This window comes from Eucalyptus grandis, chromosome 2 (genome assembly GCF_016545825.1).
Source record: "Eucalyptus grandis isolate ANBG69807.140 chromosome 2, ASM1654582v1, whole genome shotgun sequence".
Classification (NCBI taxonomy): domain Eukaryota; kingdom Viridiplantae; phylum Streptophyta; class Magnoliopsida; order Myrtales; family Myrtaceae; genus Eucalyptus; species Eucalyptus grandis.
Window position 1 is genome coordinate 38,832,985 of NC_052613.1, and position 15,290 is coordinate 38,848,274.

Consider the following 15,290-nt stretch of genomic DNA (forward strand, 5'->3'; position numbering starts at 1 on the left):
TCTTTTTCTGTGGTCTTCCTTCTTCTATAGCTTTGTGTGTGCTTAGACAACGACTTCTGGCGTCCGACTCGGATTCATATCCAAACGAATTCGGCCCCCAAGCATCTCCCTGTACCTGGGATGTAGACTGGGGGCGAATCGTCCACGTTATGGCGCGCTATCCAAGCAGAGTCATTTTAGCCTACGTGGACGACTTACCATGCCCAGTTGGAGATGAATCTAAATGTTCACTGGACCTTCCGAAAAGACTGTGATTCATAAAAGATCAGTAGGAGATGGAGACAGAATATGCGGCAAGGCAACCGCGAAAGAGACTAGCATTGCGGCCTGTAATGTAACTGCCAATCAGTTTCATGGTCAGCATCAGCAACTCAATGTCAAGCATCAAGATTTCTTTCTAATCAAGTGGACCAGTTCGTAGTTTATATTTTCTAACCTGTTGAGAAATACGCAAAATTGCCCCTGTTCACTAAATTGCCCATCTGTTTTGCTCCTGATACGAGGGCTAGGTTGGGAAAAATCTGGAGAACTGCACTGAATAGGAAAAAATCTCTCTGCCACACCACACAATTGCAGATTGGGTATTATACTCTTATCACCAATTCCTACGCCATTCCACAGCTCAACGGTTGATTCAATCAAGGCTGAAGGGGATATCACCCAACTGCGTGACTGGGAAGCTCATACCCTATCACTAGATTAAAAGCCACTTATCGGTCAAGGATCATGGCCTGAAAAATAATACGAGAAAAGGAGAAAAGGATATACGCATGGAATAACTTGGTCCTACGAGATATGCCGGATTCATATGATCTGATGCAGAGATGATTGGAGTTGATTTGTGAGGTTACTGGGGCGATGCTGCTGTAGGTACTTTAAACTGTATATGTAGAATAATCATGAGGACACTTTCAAGCACATTACTTTTTTCACGGAGCAAAGCAAAGAGAGATGTCTCTGAGGCAGATTGGTTTGGAAAGGGTGTGATTCAGCAATTACTCTTGAAGGGCGAACTCTGGTCGTTAGTTATGCATTGAGACCATCATACAGTCTACGTGCTTATACAAGCACACGAAATTGGAAGAAAAAATAGTTTCAAGTAAGCAATCTAATGAGCCAAGGACTTTGTGTTATTTTAGATCATGATGGCCTTGATATTCTGTCTTATTTGGCAGGGTAAAACAAAAAGCATTACAGAAAACTTACACTATCCAAGATATTTTTGCTAAAGAATACGAAGAAAAGAAACAAAAGGGATAACTCATAAAGATTCAGAAGAGCACAGCACTGCTTCTTGGACTCCATGGACTAGCCATACCCTGAATTTATTTCTAACCCAACATTCAATCATAATGGGCAAACTGCAAGATGATGCCAGACACATACAAAGGAACATTTATATTAGAGCCGGATGAAATATAAGTAAAACAATGCAAACAACTTCCTTGGAAATATGATTGAACTAATTATGTTAAAAGACCATTACTATTTTGGTGGAGTGCCAAAGGTATAATACACAACAGTGACCTCTTTCTGGTATCCGCTGAAAGATCTTCTGTGCACCAATGCAGTTGCTTATACAAGGATATTGGCATAGTATTGTTTTGATCTCGATTCAGTAAACACATGCACCTGGAGTAAGTTCTTTTCTGGTTTTTACCGTTATATTCTTCTTCAAGTAGAATCCCACAGTAGTACATAACAAATCTTATTGGTTCCCAAGTCTCAACTTCCTTATCTGTAAATATTGCAAATCTGCAACTAGTATTTTGCCATATAAATTTTTCCAACTAGCATAAAAAAGTGCATTCCCCTTTGTCAGTTCCTTTCTTTTTTTCATCCTTTCATACAGAGGCCTTTCCTTCTTGCCACCTCATGTTGAAGAGCAGTAACTTCTCCCATAAATTCTCTACTCCTTGAAGTGATTTGTCAGACCTAAGTTGCACTATTTTTTGAGATAAGAAGGGAAGTTACTGGCTTTCCTTTTATTCTGCAACTTTCACTTCAGAATAAACGCCTTCATTTAGTCCAGTGGCTTCAATGCCAAGAGTGATGCCAGGCAACACAGTTTCTCATACAAGCATATTTCATCAAATTGATCTGGAACAACTGGACATGCAGAATTATTACATATCAACAGAGAATATAGAGTTGAAGTCAACATCTGCACTTACAACGCCATCGAGCTGTTCAAGCCCTTTCCAGATGTGAATCCAAATTCAACTCTACAGAATATTATGGTATTCATAGGCCCTATGACTGTGAACTAGGCCTTGTGACTAAAGTGAATAATACTCCTTAAAATCTTGCTGAAAGTGAGATAACTGATAATGTGTGACATAAATTTAAAGTAAGCCAAAGGCATTGACCTTGTAAAAGAACTAAGCAGAAGCAGCAAGAGAAGTTGTAACATAAACGGTTATATAGAATTGGCGAGAGAAGTTGCAACAGGAACAATTATGACAATTATGATAACTTCAACCTCAAGGTCATAAATTTGATTTCAGGAACTACATAATTCACAAGAGAGAACTGCAGCATACCCATGCCAACCTAGTATACCAAAGGAATGAATTTGTACTTGACTTTACCAGCATACTCCAAATATCTTTCCCGAATGTCTCAACCATCACCGCCTCCTCCAGCTTTGCTTTCTGCTGATAATACAACAAGCATACAGCAACTACAAACAGCAAGCTCAAAGGCGCCCGAAGTGCAATGCAATACGCGGCGAACAGAAGCACTGTAGATGCATAAATGGGATGACGAACCCACCGATATGGTCCAAACTGGACAACTGCAGTCGGCACGACCACCTTCTCTGAATATTTCGCGAGATACAATGTGGAATTGTAATGCATCAAGATAGTTATCAATATCAAGACCCACACCCCCACATTGCTCCATCCACCTGGGATGCGGTGGAGCTCCGGCCCTTCCAAGGCGGCAAGCCAGTGACCAACCATGACCCCAACACAAAATAAGAGGCGCTGCCATTTAGGTGGGTCGATATCCCACTTGGGATCATGTGGGCGAGCATAGTAATCGCCATATAGTCTTCTTCTCACACTGACATTGAAGAAAAAGAAGTAATGGTACACGAAGAAAAACACGAAAGGCCAACCTTCGAGATAACCATTGAAGTGAGCGGGAGGGACAAGGGTGAGCCAAGCAAAAGCTGAAGTCACCACAGCAAGCTGCTCAAAGATATTAGCTTCGCCCCGTAAATGCTTGCGGAGACAATATAATCCGTAAATCGCCAGAGCTATGGCCACGATCCAGGGCCAAAACAACCAACTCCAGCTAAAATACATCCAGAAGAAAGGGTTCAACAGCGAGCGGACCGTCCACTTTGCCGCCGCAACTGAAATGGACAGAATCCCAGACAGCTTGACAACATCTATGGGCGTTAACTGAACAATCTTTTCCTTCACCGCTTCGAGCGACAAGTTCTGGAAGAGTTCCGTAATGGGGTTTCGAGATTCCGCGGCTGCATTGCTTGAGTACGAACATCTGAGAGGCGGCAACAGATGGGTCCTCGCCCTCTTCGCCGGTACTAACGAAACATTCGAGATGCTCGAGCAAAGGAACGAGCTTTGGGAGGAATTGGCGGTCCGGTCGAGGTGAAAACCGCTGGTGTGTTCGCCGCAGCGCAGGTGTTTGATGAAATGCCCGCGAGAGCGCGCCCTCTGCAAGTCGAGCCTCGACCCGACTGGGACTGTTCTCGAGTGAAGAAGCACCGAAGCGGCCTCCATGGTTTCTCCTGAGAGGGCAAGGATCTGCCAGCTTCACGGCAAGCTCAACATCGATCCAGCGAAACCATTTGTGCAGGTGGTGGGAAACGTGAGGGATTTGCAGGTACTGATCAGTCGGCGAGGGAACTCGAGAAGGTAAATGGGCTTTTTGGCTCGTTGGGGATTGTGGATCGAGCCCTCTCCTCGAGCTGTCCTTATCTTGGAAAGGGGAAAAGCTACGCGATAGAAGCTCATTTATCTTGTCTTGGGCCCAAGGAAGCTCCATCTTTCTTTCAGATAATAAGATGAAGTGAATCTTATTTTAAATAAAAACTTAGGGCCTGCATGTTTTTATTCATCGTTACGCGTTTGGTTGCGTTTCATTCTTTTTTTTTTTTTTTGTTAGGAACACAAAAAAACAGAAATGAGAAACAAAAAAAAAAGTTGTTTTCTTGAAACGATTTTGAAGAAACGCTTCTTCTTCTCTCTCTTCTCTTTTCTTCTTCTTTTTTCTTCTTTTTTTCTTTGGCCGGTCGCCGGCCTTGGCCATGGCCGGTGACCGGCCGTCGAGGGTCGGTGACCTCGCCGGAGTGTCGCCGGCCCCCGGTGAGCCTTGCGTGGCCGGGCGAGGCTGCCAGGCCCCGTCGGCCAGTCGTGAGGCCGAGAACCGTAGAAGAAGAAAAAAATAAAAAGAAAGGACAAAATGAAAAATAAAATAAAAATATTAAAAAAATTAAAAGAAACAAAAAAAGAATAAAATTTACCAAACGTGTTCTGTTTATTTTGTATTAGAACAAGTTTACCAAACGCGTTTTTTATTCAAAAATTGTTCTAGGAACATAAACACTTTTTTTATTTTACGTTAGAAATAATTTTTGAAACGTTCCAAACGCGCCCTTTAAAGTATCTCATTTCTTCAAATAGAAATATGAAATGAGTCTTATTTAAAAAAAAAATTGAAATATTATTATTTTCTTAAATAAAAACCTAAAGTAGACTCCTTTTTTCAAAAAAGGATATGAAGTGAATTTTGTATTTAATTAAGAACTTGAAACGTCATTGTTTTTCAAATAAAGATTATAAATGAATCTTATTTCAAATAAGAGTTTGAAATTCTCATGTTAATGTCAAGAAATGGCTTGATTTCAACACCTAGTTAAGGGCATTTTCGTCTTTTAAAAAAAAAAAAAAATTTCTTTCCTTTTTATGCTTTTTTCTATGAATGGCTTGATTTCAACGACTAGTTAAGGGCATTTCTATCAATTTTTTTATTTATTTTCTTTCCTTTTTATGTTTTTTATATGAAATACGAACTCAAAAGAATAAAAAGCTAAAAGAAGAGAAAAGAACAAATAAAAAAAAGCCCAGGCCACCTATGGTAGCTGCCCTAATGGGGCGGTGGCCACAAGCGGGGAGGGTCGCTAGCCCTCTTGCTCATATTTGTTTCTTTTTTCCTTTTTGTAGTTTTTTTTGGAAAAAAAAGAAAGAAAATAAAATGGTAAAGGACGAAAATACAGTTGACAAGTCGGTGAAGTTGGTGAGGTCAGGAGCCATTCTTTGAGACAAATGTGATTATTTTAGATAAATAAAAAGTCAATTTCAAACCCTTCATTTGAAATTTTCTTCACAAACTTTGGGTTGGTTTTTTTACCAAAGAGAGAGAAATCGACATACGGCGCTCGCTGGTCGTTGGCTTAAGAAGGCAACTATTTGCATTTTGTGGGGATGTCAGTTTCCCATTATATTTCCCACTTCCCTCGAAAAAACCACGGGCGTCGCCGGAAGGCTTGTCTTGCTCCCCAAGCAGGCAAAAAGTTCTCCTTCGCCAGCGCTGACGACCGCCCATACGTGCCCCTAAACAGGATCGCAAAAAGCACCCGCCACCCAGGACACGCCAAAACACCTCCAACCCGAACGCCCCCTCATTTTATCCATCTCCAAAAATATCACACCCAGTCTCTCCCTGTTCCATCCCCACCAACGCCAAAAAAAAAGAAGGAGAACCAGCTCGTCCCCCCCCTCGTTCATGGAGTCGTCAATGTCCAGCTCCAACTCGACGCCAAGCCCTAGATAACTCCTCCGGAACGCCCACCCCCCTCAGCTGCTTTCCGAACTAGAGGCGATTCTCCCCGTAAAGGTGCCGCCTTCGCAGATCTACGGCGCCCAGCCCGCGTCGTCCCCGGTGCCCTAGCGATGATTTTCTCAAGGATCGGCCGTTCGCTGTCGAGATCTTCCCGCTCGAGGGTTCGTCGTCGTGCCTCCATTTCTTCCCCTCCTTTCGTCTTCGTTCTTCCCGAGTCGATTCGTTTATTCCCTTTTCGAATGTATTAGATTTTGTCTTCGCGTATTGATTGGCTTCGTTGTCCTCCGGTTGTAGAACGCATTGTGCCCCGGCGGTGTACGATCGGGTCCGTTGAATGGCGCGTCATCGGGAACGCCGCGCCTGGACGGTGCGCTCGGCGGATTGGATGGGAAGTTAGGGTTTGTCAGGGAATACTTGGCTTCCGCCGGGGCTATCAAGGGGTTCTCTGCTAAATCTTATTTATCCGATCTTAATCGCGTTCTTGCTAATCCTAGAGTCCACCGGTTTTTCTCCAGCGAAGCCCCGAAAAAGAAGAGTAAGTGCATTCTACAGTCGAGAAGTTATTGGTGTTTGCAAGTGTTGTCTTTGAGAGGTTTTTGGCTTTTGAACTCCGCGAAAATTAGCTAAATAAGTGAGTGGGTTTTATTTTATCGTGGTCTCTCATATTTCTGATGTTATTTCACAGATTATGAGAACTACTATCCAAAGGGAAGGAAGGAAGTTCCAAAAGGAAATGAACAAAAATCAGAATCCAAAGGTAGATTTTTTTCTCCATGGTACTAATTTCTATGTGTGCATTGAAATCTTTGTTTTGGTCCGCCTTTTTATCTTATACCCTTTTCATTGAATTGATATGTCCAGTAGTTTCATTCCGATAATCAGTTATATAGAATTTTACAATTTTACACTTGAGGTGACCATTCACTGTCGATCTTTGCTGCATCATTTGTTGTTTGATGAACGATCGCCTGGCACTTAACTAGAGTATGTGGTCATGCTGGATTGCGTACATATAAGCCACATTCTGTAGTTTCAAGTTGGTCTTTCTGTCTGGTGCAACATTGGATTTGTTTCCTTGTATCCTGTACATATGTCTTGTGTGAAGTTTTTGTCTCACTTGGGAGGGTGTTGATGTGAAAGTTGAGGGGATTAGTTCTAGCTTGTCAGGACTTAACAAACTGTCTAACGAGCGTGCTAAAGACATAATGCTGGTGGCTGCTCGTCTTCTAGGAGTTGTTCTCCTAGACCATTATTTTAGTTGGACAATTCCCTTCCTGCTTGAACCCTTAAACACTGTTATGGGAAAGCACTTATATCATGGGTAGAGACTGAGGCCCTTTTGGCTAAATCGTCTGAGATTGAGGAGTCGTTCTAAGGTGGACCCGAAGAATGGTAACTTCTTGTTGTAATCTGTAAATGATCCGTGGATGGATGTATTTCACAATAGTAATCTATGGAGTAGCTAGGAGACATGGAAAGACTGTATTATTGAATGAACAAAAGTAATTGCAGTAGGATGAAATTTGGTTGAGTGAAGAAATGAGTTCGTTTATGTAGGCAATTTTCGAACCAGATTGTTCCTTCTTATCTGAAATAGGAAATGCATGTTTGTTGTTTCCCCTTCAGTTGGTTTTCCTTACAATACTAACATACACTTGAGTTTAGATGCAAAGATGGATATATCGATTGCACAGTGAATTATATGCACACTTTCACGCACTGCATTGTAGTTCCTTCCAGCTTTCCACTCAAATAAATCTATGTAAGGCAGTTCCCTTAAAGTTTTTACCCAATTTTCAGGGGATTCGAACACAGACGATAATCAGGAGACTTTCATGAAGCAGTTCCAGAATTTGATCACGCCCTTGATCGTGATTGGACTGTTCCTTTCCTCCTTTTCTTTTGGTCCTCGTGAACAACAGCAGGTAGATCTGCTAATGAGCTTGCTGATTTATTTTTATTTATATTTCTTTTTGCCATAATGAGCATGCTTAGGTTCTTCTTCTTCTTCTTTTGTCCATGTTCATATTATGCTGGTTGAACTGCGATCTTTTTCTGATTGGGGTCACATATGCAATCTCCTCATTACAGCAGTGCAATCACGATCGAGTCATCTACAGACCAGAGATTTAGCCTGTTTTCTTATTCTCTTGTTTGTTGAAAATCTAAATTGCAGATTAGCTTTCAAGAGTTCAAAAACAAGCTTCTGGAACCAGGCTTGGTGGACCATATAGTTGTTTCTAACAAATCTGTAGCAAAAGTGTTTGTAAGAAATTCACCATCAAGTCAAACAATTGATGAGGTCAGCGAAGGACCCAAGAGCGGCAGTGGCAATGTTGCGAGAGGGCATGGAGGTCAGTATAAGTACTACTTCAATATTGGAAGTGTTGAATCTTTTGAAGAGAAATTGGAGGAAGCCCAAGAAGCATTAGGCGTTGACCCCCATGATTACGTTCCTGTCACTTATGTCTCTGAGATGCTCTGGTACCAAGAGATATTGAGATTTGCACCGACTCTCCTGCTTTTGGGATCCCTCTTGTACATGGGGCGGAGAATGCAAGGTGGCCTCGGTGTTGGTGGCGGTAGTGGGAGGGGTGCTCGGGGTATATTTAACATTGGAAAGGCTCATGTTACTAAAGTGGATAAAAATGCCAAGAACAAGGTCAGTTTTAAATGAAATAGTCGCCTTGCTTTCATGCTGTATCCTTTTCCTCTTTCTCCATTTTGTTGCGGAAGGTTAAAGATGTTTAAACCAGAAAATTTGCATTCTGTTTCAATTCTGACTAGGTATTCTTTAAAGATGTTGCCGGCTGTGATGAAGCTAAGCAAGAGATTATGGAGTTTGTACATTTTCTCAAGAATCCGAAGAAATATGAAGAATTGGGAGCAAAGATTCCAAAAGGCGCCCTTCTTGTTGGTCCTCCAGGTACAGGGAAGACTCTTTTAGCAAAAGCAACTGCTGGAGAGTCTGGCGTGCCGTTCCTATCTATATCAGGTTCCGATTTCATGGAGATGTTTGTTGGTGTTGGGCCTTCAAGAGTGAGAAACTTATTTCAAGAAGCAAGACAGTGTGCTCCTAGCATAATATTTATTGATGAAATTGATGCAATTGGTCGAGCGAGAGGACGTGGAGGTTTTTCAGGTGCCAATGATGAGCGTGAGAGCACACTTAACCAGTTGCTCGTAGAAATGGATGGCTTTGGTACCACCTCAGGGATAGTCGTGCTTGCTGGCACCAATAGGCCTGACATCTTGGACAAAGCCTTGTTGAGGCCTGGTCGATTCGATAGGCAAATCTCCATTGATAAACCTGATATCAAAGGCCGTGAACAAATATTCCAGATATACCTGAAAAAGATTAAGCTTGATCATGAACCTTTGTATTATTCACAAAGGCTTGCAGCCCTTACACCTGGATTTGCTGGAGCAGACATAGCTAATGTTTGTAATGAAGCTGCTCTCATTGCTGCCAGGAATGAGTCAGCTGTGGTCACCATGGAACATTTTGAGGCAGCTATAGATAGGATTATAGGTGGTTTGGAGAAGAAGAACAGGGTAATGTAGCTTCTCTCTCTTCCACTCCATCATGCTGGTTCTTGCTCTCTTTTTACTTTTTCTATTTCAGCAACACTGTTCTCTTGCTGCTCTCATTGCTGACTGCTTATTGAATGGAAACCATCATAGCTTTTCTTCACTGATGATTGAGATGGGTGTGTTAGTAGGTTGTTCCAACTGATGCTTTTTGGTCTTAGCTCTTTCGTATTCTTTTTACTCATCTTTTCACGTGGTCATTGGTTGTAGGTAAAGCTAGAAAATTATTTTGATAAGCGTCACCAAACAGCGAGCTTGTGCTTCAGTTGTTGATGCTTATCTTTACACGATTTTTGTGCTGTTCACAATCTTGCCATTTAGTATCACAAACAGTGAGAACATCTTTCTCTTGGCAAATTCTTTGATCCTTGAGCTTGTGGATTTTGTTGCTTTTGGCATGGATTGATGTAAATATGATTTCAAATATTGACTTTGTGATTTGGACATGTATAAAAGGAGATAAATCAATCTAAACTTTTGTTTTCGAGCAGGTAATAAGCAAACTAGAGCGTCGCACAGTTGCATATCATGAGTCAGGTCATGCTGTGGCTGGTTGGTTCTTGGAGCATACGGAGCCTTTACTGAAAGTGACAATAGTCCCTCGCGGCACTGCTGCTCTAGGATTTGCCCAATATGTGCCTAATGAGAATCTTCTCATGACCAAGGAACAGCTTTTCGACATGACATGTATGACCCTTGGCGGACGAGCAGCTGAACAGGTGATTTATGGGACTTCATATTTGTCCTTCACTTTATGGATAGCAGAAATGCATTAAATTTTTTTCTTTCCATCTTTGCCCGTTGAATTGAAGAAGATCAACGAGGCAAATATGTTCTTATAAGGTTCTATTTTTTAAACCCCGACGCTGTTGAGTTGAATATTCATGTAATTTGCAGGTTTTGTTGGGTAAAATATCAACGGGAGCTCAAAATGACTTGGAGAAGGTGACGAAAATGACCTATGCCCAGGTAGCAATATATGGCTTCAGCGACAAGGTGGGACTCCTGTCCTTTCCTCAGAGAGAAGATGGATTTGAGATGAGCAAGCCCTACAGCAGCAAGACTGCAGCAATTATTGATGGTGAGGTGCGTGAGTGGGTAAACAAGGCATATGAGCGTACATTGGAGGTAATAACGGAGCACAAAGAGCATGTTGCTCAGATTGCTGAACTGTTGCTCGAAAAGGAAGTTCTTCATCAGGAAGATTTGCTCCGTGTTTTGGGCGAGCGACCATTTAAATCGAGCGAAATGACCAATTATGACAGATATAAGCTAGGGTTTCAAGAGGAAGAAAAGAGTAGAGAGACTCCAGAGACTGCTGCAGTGGAGGATGACGAATCGCCTCCTCCTTTGGATCCACAGGTAGTCCCAACTTAGTTCTCAGGAGTTCTAGCTGAGACTATTTTTGTAAATGATTCGGATCGTTTCCCCGAAGTCTTTGCTGGAGCAAAAAGAGAAAACAAAGCTGTACATTGCATTACAGTGTTCTATATTTATCTTCTGAAATAATTTCGAAAGAAATCTGAGATTGCATTTCTACAAATCAAGTCCACGTGAGATGGAAAGAGGAGGCAAATACGAGTTATCTTCATGAAAAGTGGGTACTTCATGATGGTTTCAGGGAAAGGCGAGATCTCGCACGTGTAATTACCAATTCATTCGTTTTGATGACAGATGCTGATGGCGTCCCCTTCTTCATTTGGTTGTGACGATCCTTGATGTGGTTGTTCAGGTTGCATGATGTGACCACCTCTGACATTTTCGCTCACGTGGGAGAAGGGAAAGGGACATTTTGTCCCAGACGCTGTAGCGCACCCTATTTTCATCTTCTGCTTCAACAAAAGCTATCTGAGAAACTTGAGATTGCATTTAGTCGGTGTGTCCCTGGCTGATTTCCGACCCAGTAAAAAATTGACTAAGAAGGAAAGCGATAAAATGATCCTTCAACCTCCCCACCTTTCCGTGAAAGGGCGCGAAGAAAGGGTCCAACACAGGCGTGGTATACGTCATGGCGGTCGCCTAATCACAGCGGCGAAAGATAAATCGAATGTAATTGCACTTTTGTACTCTGTTATCTAAAGGAAGCATAAGAGTATGTCGTTGCACGTTGCGAAGCCCATGCTGATTTTTTAAGCAGGAGAAAATTGCCGGCGCATGCTCAAGTACATGCAATGGATTTCGCTTGTCGTAAGGCTCAAGTATTTATTCACAAATTAAAAGAATAAAAAGTTCAGAAGCAAGCAAAGCCGGCAGTCTCTTCGGTCGGGCCCCGAGAGTCAACTAATTCTCAGATATACATTGAGACTAAAGAAAGAAACCTAGTTTGATGCGCATATTCAGATCGAAGGTTATCCGCATCCCACCGGTCGAGCTATATTAAACTCGTTCCTCCATTACCCACCTAAATATCCCTCGCTGATGGAATAAATATCTCGCGTTCGTAATGACTTGCATATGTGAAGATGTAGGTGGCATGCGGATTGTCAACTAATCTTTCCCTTGGTGTGATGATACGACTCAGAATTGAATAAGGGGTATTTGGTGAGTATCCCCGTGAGGAAATGCTTTTCAATCATATTTGAAAATGCCTAAAAAAACTTTCTAATCCTTTTTTTTTGTGTGTGGTTGCTTGATATATTTTATAAAGGTGATTGTTAATAAGATTAATTACTACGAAAGATCCCGAGTTAAAAAACCTCAAGCTGGTATATTTATAGCAAATTTTCTCGAAATTAATTTTTTGACCTCAAGAAACTTTAAACCAACACATTTATGATAAATTTACCTTTCGTTAGTTTGGTTGCAAGATCAAACAATCCAATAATAAAATAGATAAAATAAGAAAATAGATTTACGTAGTCTATAAAGAGAACAACGACAAATTTCACTATAATTCATGTGATATAACATAGATTATAACTACATTTGAATCATTTAGACACTCTTGGTGTTTCCTAAGCTCCAATGATATCAAATAACGCCTGTAGTGTTTTACCCCATAATTCCTTACTAAGTAATCTCTTAATCTCACAAAATAATTATATACAAATTCTTATTATAAGAATTTAATTAGCTATAAACACTTGTATTCTTCTTCGATTCCATGCATGAAGGATGATGCCCAGGATATAATTATCACCGAATTTCCCTCTATCAAGCCACGGGTAACACTGACGCACATCAACAATAGCCGCTTTAGGAGCCCACGATACAATATATTTATAGATGCCAAAGGGTTGACCGAGTCAAAATCCAACTCGAAGTCCAGGGTTGATTTTTCAAATTTAACCATTATCTCCGGCGCTGGACTTCCCTTTTTCAAGTTGTGAAGTCCATGAAAAATGACCACCAAGGAGGAAATTCCTTTGCCAAAAGATATTCACAATTTGGTCCAATTTCAAATTCATATTGGTCTTTTCAACTTCGGTGGTGGCTGAAAACTCCAACACATACTCAGAAACCAAATTCCCAAGACTTGATTTCTCATTAATTTTATTTCCAAACTTCAAAATTTTTACTTTAAACTCAAATTCGAAATATATTTTAATAATCTCTATTTTGGCTCGATGTTTGAGCCAAGTCACAATCATTTCACTAAAAATTCAAACTCTGCTGTTACTTTCCTATAACCCCGTGGATTCAACTGCCACATATATTTTCTAAATCCAAACCCACTTAAATTTCACCAAAATCGAGGACCTCATTAGAATATCAATTTCACGTGCACCTTTGACTACTCTATAAGGATCTTTTGACACAACCTCATCTACCACAGGTAAAACAAAGTCATTGTTGTATTCATACCTATTAAGAGATTGAACATGTAACGTACAATAAATGTTCCTTCTACAAACTCCATTTATGTCAATTACTCCGTTAGTACTAGCTACCTCAAGAGTTTCTAGTTGCAACTTCACCTCTCAAATCCGCATAAACATTGTTAATAACACTCCCCCCTCAAAATTATTGTAGACTCATTAAATGTAATTTCTCTATTGATAACATGTGAATTTAATTTCGAAAATCATAACTTATAGTCCCGCTCACCTTGTGCATAACTCAGGAACATGCACTTTATTAGCCTTCCATTGAGCTTCTCATCACTAAATCAAATATAATATGAACAACCAAGTATTCTAGGGATAGAATAATAAAAAACGTTGCTTAACTACACTTTTTTAGGAGTCTAACATCTAATCGTAGTTGATGCTGATCTATTTATTAGGTAGCTTGCCCATCTAACCACATCTATCATGAATCTTCTACTTTTATCAGTACTAGAGAGCATTTTATGGGTTGGCTCTAATAACGTTTTGCTTATTAATTCTGTAACATGTCGTGGTTCACGGCATTAGTACGATATTTCACTACACCTTCCTTAACACAGAATTCCTATAATAATTTCAAACAGAACTCCATACTACTATCAGTTTGCATATGCTTGATCATCTTAATAGTCTTATTATTTTTTTTTTTATCATAACTCTCAACTGCTTGATCTTGACAACAATATTGAATTTGTGCCTAAGCATAAATACCCACGTCTTCATTTAGTAATCATCTACAATTGTCAACATAAATCTAGCACTCTTCATCGTGATAATCTGTGAACATTCAAGTGAATTAACTTGGCAATTTTCATGGATTCTTTGATTATTGTACTAAATTGCACTTTCCGCCGTAGATTTAAATCATAACACATGTATAAATTCAATTCGTTAGCAACATAACCACATAGCAAATTTATTTCACTAAAAACCTTTAGGCTTCTCTCATTAAAGTGCCAAAAACGCATATGCTACAACTTAGACTCTAGAATAGATGCATCTAATGTCTTTGCAGTGAAATCCATCACCATTTTACCTTAAAGTTCATACATGCCATTGCACTTGATTCATCTCATTATTACCAAAATATTTTGAACAATTTACAGAACTCCACATTCTAAAACGTAACAACACCCTGCTGAATCTAGAGCTCTCAAGGAAATTAGGTTTTTCCTCAACTTTGAAATACATCCTACTCCATTCAATATTCTTACACTACATTATGATTCTAATATCGCCAACATCTACGAGATTGCACTCTACGTTGTTCGCCAATTTGACTTTACCATTATTTATATATTGATAAGTAGTAAATTAGTTTCTATTTGGTGTTGCATGAGAATAATAACTATAATCCATAATCTAATCATCAAACGACTAATAATCAATGATAGAGAAGATAAAATTTTTTTTTTTTTGGTAAAGGTAAAGAATAATATAGCTTTGGACAAAATTACAAAAGACGGCACCAAAGGCTTACACTCTAAGGAACACCGAAGAGTGGAAGGGAGCCGTGACAAAAGCCAAAGGCAAGCAAACCAAAAGGAGAAGAACCAAAGTTACAATACAAAAACAACTACAACCACCAGACCTCCGCCAAACATTCAACAAATGAAGAAACGGAGATATGATGAAGCTTGTAGCAGAGCCAGAGAAGAAGCAGGGAGACTAAAGCCTGAGACGATCCATAAAGATGGAAGGATCAAGATCCCAGCTTCTTTGGAGAACTTTATCTTTAATTACCTTCATAAGGTGGTTCTTCAAAGTAGGGACAAATCGTGCTTTCCCTCGAAAAATAATATCATTTCTTTTCTTTCAAATCAAATAATAAAGGGCATCGAAAGAGAATCGCGCAATAGGATGGTAAAAATCCTTACTGGAGAGCAACTTATCGCCCAAGCAAGGACCATCCAAATCACAACAGCTACAGTTGAAAGATTATCTACAGACTTAACTGCAATTTCCTGACCCTTCTCGTTTTTCCTTCCAAGATACCCATTTTGGCACAGTTCCAATAGACAACATCACCGGTTTTGGATTGATTATATCTGTTCA

The 15,290-nt window shown here is 40.3% G+C and overlaps 2 protein-coding genes across 2 annotated transcripts; one reads left to right on the forward strand and one right to left on the reverse strand.

Annotated features, from left to right (window-relative positions):
• Nucleotides 1–1,445: 1,445 nt before the first annotated feature.
• Nucleotides 1,446–3,943, reverse strand: LOC104432703. The gene is given in 2 exon segments (XM_010045206.3): nucleotides 1,446–2,609; nucleotides 2,612–3,943. Coding segments are annotated over 2 exon segments (1,200 nt in total). The 5' UTR covers nucleotides 3,756–3,943; the 3' UTR covers nucleotides 1,446–2,553.
• Nucleotides 3,944–5,569: 1,626 nt separating this feature from the next.
• On the forward strand, nucleotides 5,570–10,929 carry LOC104432704 (ATP-dependent zinc metalloprotease FTSH 10, mitochondrial). Its single transcript, XM_039307413.1, has 8 exons — nucleotides 5,570–5,978; nucleotides 6,112–6,352; nucleotides 6,503–6,574; nucleotides 7,618–7,742; nucleotides 7,994–8,479; nucleotides 8,605–9,372; nucleotides 9,900–10,127; nucleotides 10,306–10,929. Exons 1-8 carry the CDS (start codon nucleotides 5,928–5,930, stop codon nucleotides 10,783–10,785), a joined length of 2,451 nt encoding a protein of 816 aa, XP_039163347.1. The 5' UTR covers nucleotides 5,570–5,927; the 3' UTR covers nucleotides 10,786–10,929.
• The last annotated feature ends 4,361 nt before the right edge of the window (nucleotides 10,930–15,290 follow it).